Source organism: Struthio camelus, chromosome 32, assembly GCF_040807025.1.
Source record: "Struthio camelus isolate bStrCam1 chromosome 32, bStrCam1.hap1, whole genome shotgun sequence".
Classification (NCBI taxonomy): Eukaryota; Metazoa; Chordata; class Aves; order Struthioniformes; family Struthionidae; genus Struthio; species Struthio camelus.
The window spans coordinates 4,072,484-4,081,120 of NC_090973.1; the positions used below are offsets into that span (position 1 = coordinate 4,072,484).

The 8,637-nt window shown below is 54.0% G+C and overlaps 1 protein-coding gene across 1 annotated transcript; it reads right to left on the minus strand.

The window, feature by feature from the left end:
- Window positions 1-8,053, minus strand: LOC138063474 (coiled-coil domain-containing protein 81-like). Its single transcript, XM_068923109.1, has 8 exons — window positions 7,950-8,053; window positions 6,923-6,984; window positions 6,466-6,622; window positions 5,101-5,357; window positions 3,261-3,346; window positions 2,316-2,440; window positions 852-1,664; window positions 1-410 (listed from the first exon to the last, which is right to left on the minus strand). The coding sequence occupies exons 1-7, from the start codon at window positions 8,014-8,016 to the stop codon at window positions 1,543-1,545; spliced, it is 876 nt and encodes a 291-aa protein (XP_068779210.1). The 5' UTR covers window positions 8,017-8,053; the 3' UTR covers window positions 1-410; window positions 852-1,542.
- Between the last annotated feature and the right edge of the window lie 584 nt (window positions 8,054-8,637).

The window sequence follows — 8,637 nt, forward strand, 5'->3', positions numbered from 1 at the left end:
GGCAGAGCAGGATACCTTTAATGCAATCCTACTATGAGGTTTGGCAGGTCAGAACAAATGAGCCTGAACATCCCTTATGACCTCAGCTGTTACTCTCAGCATCAGCATTCACTTGAGCTTCCCCAACAGCCGAAAGCCCAACTACGGGCCTTTAGTAACAGTGGGACTTCACTTGGACCACAAGCCCCATTTTCCTCAGGGTTCCTTGCCTCTTACGGATACTTCTGGAAAATGGCTCCAGAGGAAATACTGTGGTTTCTTCACATGACTTCTCCAAAGGTGCTCTTCTGGCTTCAGTTGCCTTGCTTGTCTTGTCAGCAAAATACATAGGAAAGGAAGATCTTCCCAGGGGCTCAGATTGGAGGAAAGACAAGAATCCCTTCCCCCATTACTCTGAAGTGATATTCCACCTGGAGGGCCACAGAAAAGAAACAGCAAAGGTTATTACTGGCATCTGTTGTTTTCCAGGGCACGAAGGTCATTTCTCACTATCTCTTTTGCCCCTTGCCTTAAGCCTGCCTGTCAGCACTCTTATGCCCTTCAGCTAATACTGGCAGGTCTGACAATCACGTTTTTGATGTGATAAAAGGAGCTAAATGATCACTGAGCTAAACAGAAAGTGCCCATGCCCTGTCCCTGAAAGGCCCAGCAGGTACATTCCCGCTAGAAACAGGGCCAAAGAGGGCCTTCTGATGTGTTTCCTGAGAACGCACTAGTGACAAATGCATTGCAAAACTAGAGCAGGACAAGGCTGGTCAAGGGCCAAATGAACACACAGGAAGGGGTCTTTCATACCCCCTGCCCCTAGAAGTCCTTAGTGCACAAGGAGGACCTCAGCCAGTAGCACGTACCTGTTTTGGCATCTTCTGGATTTTTTTAACCAGTTTCTCAGGTGGGGGCATGGCGTCAGCACTGTCCTTCCTCCTGCCCTTCTCCACCTTCTGTGAGGAGCTCCCTCCGATGGCTGGGAGCACACTGAAAATACACATTGTGGGGAGGTGGTGTGAGCACAGCGCGAGTTTGGTCTCCACTCTGTGCTCCCAAGCTGGGCGCCTACTTCTGCAGCAGAAGGCAGTCCCGCAGCAGAATGATGTGGGGTCGACTGCCTGTGTTCACATCCACAGACACAGAGATCACCCCCAGCTGAAGCACCCAGGGCTCCATGATGTGCTTGGAGGAACGCTCAGGATGCCCAGGCACAGGCTCTCTCTCGAGGCAGCAAGGAGAGGAGCAGGGGCCTTTACAAAGACAGGCTCTGTGAGACACACTTACCCCATCCTGGCAAATGTATTAAACACTCCTCGATGGTCCCAGCTACCTTGCGCTTAGGTATGGAAAACTGATTCTTCCTGGAGACCCAGGGTCAAAGAAGGAGAAAGTGATCAGGGGTGTAAAGGCAGTCCTGCCATCGTGGGATCAGGAGTCACTGTGCCATGTGAGAAAAGGCATTCAGAGATGCCCTAAACCTCGTGTCCACAGGAAACATCTCACCCTAAAAAGCACAAGGCTGCAGGATCACCCTCCTCCATGCCTCCAAGTGTCTCACCTGCCACGAGACGCTTTGACCTCAGCTTTCTTCCCCTTTCCTTTCTGCATATTGGTAGCTGTTATTCTGGGTGGAGGATGCCTCTCCCTGAAGAGGAGACGCTTGGCAGGAAGAGTTCCTGCAAGCAGGAGACAAGAAAACACTTCAGGACAGCATTGTGGAGACCTTTGGAACAGGAAGGATAGGCAGATGCGCTCAAGCTTGTGATAAAACTGTGAGGCAGGCCTCAAGCTGATTCCTTTCAAAGCTTGCTTCCTGGGTGGTCTTTGGTCTTTCCAGACACTGGCTTAGACTATCTGTCTTTTCGTTTTTACTGGGCAATATCTTTTCTTGTGGAATTGGTTTTCTCATGTTCTATCCCATTCACTCGATGGAAAAGGGGGCTTGCTGGGATGTCCTGGTGACCGAACAGAGCCTCTCTGGGGGCCATCATTTCACACAAGGCAAGCCGATCCTTGGATCAGTCTACTGATCTCACATGCCTACAACTCCTCTGTTGACACAGTCAACACAAAGGCACTGTTTTGGGAATGTGTAGGAGAGAGTAGGAAAGAAAGGTTAGAACACCTTGCTTTGAAAATGAAAGGAAGTCTTGGCACAGGCTACCAGACTTTTTAACCATCTGACTTTTCCCATCCTGAGTCCCTTGAGAGTTCCCATATGGGTAAGCAGCATCACCTCCAGTGCCTCATGCTACCCCTGGGAGCCATTGCACTGGAGCCTTGGCTCCAATGCCCTACCCAGCAGCACAGGAGGAGAAGGCACAAACCCCTGCCAGGAACCAGCTGTTCCATTCCCTTTTTGCCACTCGCGTTGTCTTTTCCCATCTCCTCTTCCTGGCTGGGCTTCGCAGGTGCCACAGGTGGTTTTCTAGCTCTGCTCTCAAGCTTGTACCTGGAAACAGGAAAAAAGACACCAGTTCAAATGAAGGACACCACACTTCCTTTGCACCTTGTGTGAATAAGGGGGACACAGGGGCATTTGGGAGCTACTGTGAAGTCCTCCTTTTTGCAAAGCAGAATATACAGAACATACCAGATTCTGGAGGAGCATCCTAGCAAGCTGAGTGACATCATGAAGACCTCCAGAGCCTGGAGGGGTGTGAGTTTCCTCCTCAGGCTCTTCAAGAGCTTCCCTATCCTTCCTTGTAGGAAAGCTCATTCTAACCCAGATCCTCTGGGCTGCCACTGTGACCATCTATCATCTCCTGTTCATGTTCATGTCCAGGCAGAACAGGCTACTCTCCTTCCCTACAGCTTCCCAGCACTATTTCTAACTCCTCTCTCACCCTCCAAAACACTCGCAGGCCCTCCCAAGCTGATGTTTGTGTATCTGTAAAAAGGAACCTCCATCTCCCAGGCAGGTAATGGAACAAAACACTGAGCACAATGGGAGCCAGCACAAAGCTCTCCAAAAAACCCCACTGGGCACAGGCTCCACTTGGGCCTAGACAGGCCTCCCATCAAAAAAACCTTTGACCCAAGAAAATACATGCAGGACACATTTCATTCACACAGGTCTCTCAGAAGACATGGAAATGTCCCAAGCCAGTGACTAGTATGGACCTGTACTTGAACTCACATTGGAAAGAGTTATTCTCAAATGACTTTCTGAACAGCCTTCACAAGCGCTGGCAACACAACGCTACCAAACATGCCTTGAGAAGCTGCTTGCTTGGCCAGCCAGGGGCTAAGAAGCAACAAACCATACTCACTCAGGAAAGACAATGACATGACCAGACCAGGTCTGAGAAGCTGCAGTTTCAGTGCCCAAGAGGACTGAATCCCTCATCTCTGGCATCTGCAAAGGTGAGAGACACATGTGAGATGAGGCCAAGGAAAGTATCTCATCGCTCACAGGGGCAGCAAACTTTTCCACTGCTCAGAGAAGGTGCTGCCTCTCTGAAATGTTGAATCTCTCTCTTCCTCGCAGCAGCCCCTCAGTTATACAGCAGAACAGCTGGAGGGAAATACATGAGAAAGGCTAGGAACACTGCTTTTTGCAAGGCTGAGAATGCAGAGACTCAACCCAGACACCAGGTCTTTCCTAATGCAGGAGTCAATGGAGGCAAGCACAGGGGAAGGCATTTCACTAGCCGGGGGTCCTGGCTGCTCCGTTTTCTTTCCCTGCTGGCTTGAGTTGATGCCTCCTGAGCTGAGAACAAAGGGCTCAGACGTGGGGTTAACCCCCACAGTCTCTCCTAACATTCAGACGGCTGCCTGTGCACCATGGAGGAATAGAGAGACGCAGCCCTTCCTTTCCCTTTGCACAGAGGGTTCCAACTATGAAGGCCAAGTCTCTGGTGTCTTTTTAAGGGGCAGGTGAGGGTCCTGCTCTGGGACCCACTGGGAACAAAGGCTGGAGAAAAGGCCCTGGCCCAGAGAATTGACTGAGAAGGCACCATGGACTAAGTGAGAAGGAAGAGACAGAGCTGGGAAGCAGGCTTGGGCTACAGCCTGCTTGCATCTCTGGCTTAACCCTCAAGGGGCTCAGCTCAGCCTGCTTCCACACCTCCCCTTTCCAGCTGCACCTGAAAGCCCAGGCTGAAGCACAGGGCTGCACTAGAGACCTGGGCAAGGACATTGGGCTCCAGTGAGTCTCTCTGTGACATGCTGCAGCCACCACTAGCAGCGGGCAGGTGCACACTTCAGGACAGAAAGACTCCCTGTGTGCTGGTGAGAGTGTAGGGCCCTGGGAAGAGCTGGTCAGCACAACTAGACCAACACAGCAACAGCAGCAACAGGGCTCTGGCCCCACCTGGGCCTTGCTCTGCCTGTGCCTCTGCTTCCTGCCCAGACAGTGGGGTGAGCAGCGATCTCCGCACAAATAAACCTACACAGACACAGACCTAAAAACACCACTGAGCAAGAGGATGAGAGTGAGGAGATATTCTGGCCAGCTGCTATATGGGAGAGAAGACACATGTGCAGGCCCTCCAACTTCAAAGAGAGAGGACTGAAGTCACCAGAGACTGGCCAGAGATGTCTGACACCCCAGATGGCCCAGGCAGGAGGAGGAGGGAAGGAACTCACTGTTCCTTCACCACACCACAGTGCAAGGGCATCCCATGAAGGGCTCAGGCCAAGCTTCCAAAGGGACGCACATGTCCCTTGATGCCTAGAAATATTGTTACCTCGCTTAAGGGGAAGCTGTTGAACTCACTACCTTACCATCTCAGACATGGCCAAAGGACACATGGGTTCAAATGTGAGCCTGAAACAAGGGGGCACTAAACCATGGCTGTCTGGAAGATGGGAAGTCTACTGGGAAAAAAAACACACAAGACCTGCCCTTTCCTTGGACTTTTTCCCGAAGCACATGCAAGCAGTGCATGTGGCTGCATGAATCTTTGGGTGGACCCAGTACAGCCTATTCCCAGGGTCTTCTCTGCTGCCAAATCCTCTGAATGCTCAAGACAAACTGTCCAGGGAGCTGGCATTACTCCAGGCCAGGACTGTCCATGCCCCTAAACAGGTCATGGCAGGCTAACAGAATTGCATTCACTCATGATTTCAAAAGGACCACAGGTAGCACTGCAGAAATGGAAAGCTTACCCCAAGAAGAGCTTCTAGCAGCTGCTCGGTCCCATTCAGCCTTCTCAGAAAGTCTCTGTAAAATCTCATTTTCACATCTACCCCTTGAATAACAAGCATGCCAATGTCCTTCAACACAAGGGCAGCATTCTTCCCACTCTCGAGGCAACAGGAGAAAAGATGCATGGTCTCTTCTATGCAAGCCTCCACTGCTTTCCAAGGAACAGAGATGTTCGAGGCTACACGAGCATACTTCAGGGGCTCAGAGAGCTTATGACCTAGGAAGCAGCAAAAGAGCAACAAAGTCACGAGCGCAGCAGGCTAACACAGAGCATGGGCAGCTTTGAGGTCTTCAAGCAAGACCCTGCCACAGAGCTGTCGTCTTTAAACATCTGGGAAAGCTCCTGAAGGAAGCTGATATCACTGCTCCCTAGGAGAAGTTCAAAGCACTCTACAACCGGATGTACAAAGTGCAATGGGCCAAGCGCAATGCTTTCTTCCCTACAGACATAGAAAGAAAGGGCCCTAGCCATCTCGTAGGACCATGAGGCATGATGGCAGGACAGGGAGAGGAGAAAGGGGGCCAGTTCCCATGCTGAGGGAGTAGGTGCCAGGTCATGATACTTGTGCCCACACTCAATGCCTTCCAGGGCGGGAGAGATTTAGCTGTGCCACGTCACATGAACGCAAGGAAGGAAAGAGGGGAAGGAAAACACAAGCACTGCATGACACCCCTTCAGATCCTTCTGGCCACCCCCAGCACCCTCAGAAGTGCACAGCAAACATCCCTGCTTCTGGTGCCAGAGGTCCATCTCCAAGGAGTGCCAGACTGATGTTGCCATCACAGAGAAGATGGAGTCCTTTCAAAAGAAAGACCCACTCCAAACACAGCTCGGAGCTCCTGCTGCCCCACAGGCATCACCAATGTCCACTACCACTGCAGTGCTGGCAGCACTGACCAACCATCTCCACAAAGCTGGCCTCTGACGGCTTTTCAAACACACTAGTTTCCCCATCTCCATTTCAAGGCTCTCTACAGCTGCCTTGGACCCACTTCTAAGTAGAAGGAGAGTGCAAGAGCCACCATGAATGCTGGTATTTGCCTTTACACGGTCTGGTGTGGCAGTAAACACAGACCAATGGTTTTAATGAAATCTGATGAGAAGAAGCATCCCCAATACCTCTGGTGTGTAACCAGCTGTTAAAGCAAGGCCGAGAGAAAGGGAGTCTACTTGTATTGTACATGAGGATGACAGGATAATTAAAGCAAATGAAGGTGTTCTCAGGACCTGGTGAAGGAACTCTGGCTGTCTAACACTGAACAGCAGTTATGCACAGCCCACAGATGTCCCACGCGGAAGCCAAAGTTTCAGCCTGTCTCCTTACCAGGAACATAGGCCTTATCATAGGTGAGGCCGTGAACCTCTGCAATATTCTTCGAAAGACGGAACACGGGTCTGCGAACTGTCAGAAGACCACGCTTCCCACCACCAGCTTGCTCAGTCACAATATCAAAGGTCCCAAGCCGAATAACTCTGACTCCCTGAAAAGAGGAAGGAAGAGAAGAATTACGAGACTGTTAGGTGGACAGGCTGGAGACTTGTCAGAGCATGGGGCTTGGTGCCCTGCCTGCTCCTGCCATACAAAGGGGACAGATGGAGCTCTCTGGGAAAGAAAGCTTTGGAGAAGCCTTGGAGCAATTCTTTGTAAGAACTTTCCAGATGCTTTCCTCCCCCTCCTCTTCACCCTCTCAAAAAGACAAGTCAAAGCCAAGACGTCATCCCTCACACACATAAGAGGCAGAAGAAGGGTTTGGTGGGGAGGCCCAGGATGGCAGACCCACCTGGTTCAGCATCAGCTGATGAACAATGTAGTTAGCCACACCTTCCCAGACAGCAAGGGTCTCTGGAAAAGAAGTGAAAGACATGTCATGCTCTGGGTGGGCCAGCTCAAACCATTCAGCACATGCCTAACCAAGGAGATGACAAGTGCAAGCATATTCAAACCGCATCCCCCTCCTCAAACACACCCCATTCCCTGGCAGGGGCGGCAGGGCTGGGGTGGGCACTGCCTTGAAGCTATAACCTTTTGTCTGCCCCCAGGAGGGCTCTGGAGCTGAAACAGAGGCATTAGGACATGCACATCCTGCCACGGGACATCCACAATGTGTCCCTGAGCTCAAAGCCTGCTCTGCCAGTCTGGAGGCACAAGGAGATCCAGTGGGAAGGAGCTAGAGGCAGAGGCCCGTCTCCCAGACAGAAAGCCCCACTGAGCTGAGTCAAAGGCCAAGGATTCATTTCCAGCACAGGTGTTTCCGACGGCCTCTCCAGAGCCCAGCAGGAGCTGCAGGACCCCTCAGCCTCCTTCACACAGGTCTCCTTTCCTTCCAGATGCAGATCTCCCCCTCATCCCTCCCTGGGGATATTGGCAAGGGATTTCCACCCCTCAGAGCACAGTGCTGTGCCCACAGTAGTCCGGGGGCTCAGGGCATCCCCAGGCTCTCCCCTATGGGGCCAGTTTCCCTGTATGGGATCCCCGCACACACAGGCTCTGCATGGCCACCAGAGCATCTCCAGCTGCTTCCCCCACCTGGAGCTCGGGTGGGCCATCCCCACTGCAAGGCCAGCAGTGACCCTTGGGGCAGGGACTTCTGCCCAGGGGGCCCCAGGATGGCAGGGGCAGCATCAGGGCCAGGACCCAGCAGTCCTGGTGGCTGCACTGGCACCTGAGCCAGAGGGGACCGTCAGTCAGGGCTCTTGGGGCACCCACCAACTCATCCAGCCTCCCCCCAGCACCAGGGTTTCCACAGCCATGTCCAGAGTTAATGATCTCTGCCACGGCTCCCAGGAAGGACATCCTGAAGGCCTTACCCTGGCGGGGGAGCGCTGGCACCCTCTGCCCACGCCGCCTCCCCTGGCCAGCGTCCCAGAGCTCCATCCTTGTCCTCCTCGCCCTGGGTCACCCCCGCAGCGGGAGGTGATGAGGAAACAGCTCCTCTCCTCCTCCTCCTCCTCCTCCTCCTTCTCCTCCTCCTCCTCCTCCTCCTCCTCCTCCACACGTCCCGCAGCCCCGCACTGCCCCGGCCTCCCCTCGCCGGCTCCCGCTGGGCTCGGTGGCTCCTGGCAGCAGAGCGGTGCTGAGAGCAGCCCCAGCGCCTGGGCTCCCCCGGCCTCGCCGGGACGTGTGGGGAGAGGCCGTGGCCGGGCGGGAGAGGGGAGCTGTGGCTGTGACCCGGGATGTCCTCTGTGACCACAGCCCATGTCACAGAGGGGCACGTCCCCCCCTCGCCCCAGGGCCCCGGGGGGCCAGGGCTGGCCCTGCAGCAGTCAGGGGCTGCGTGGGCAGTTGGGAGGCTGCCGCTGCCCCCACGCAGGCCCTGGGGCAGGGATAACCCCACCGGGGTCCCGGCTGGGCTGGGCACTGTGGCTGCGCTCACCCCAGCCGTGGTTCCCATGCGGGAACCCGGCTGCAAGGGAGGGCAGTGGGCACCCACCCGGGGGGGCCCTGCAGCGGGCAGGGGTGGGGTGGGGTGGGGTGTTTGGTTTGCACTCTTTTTTG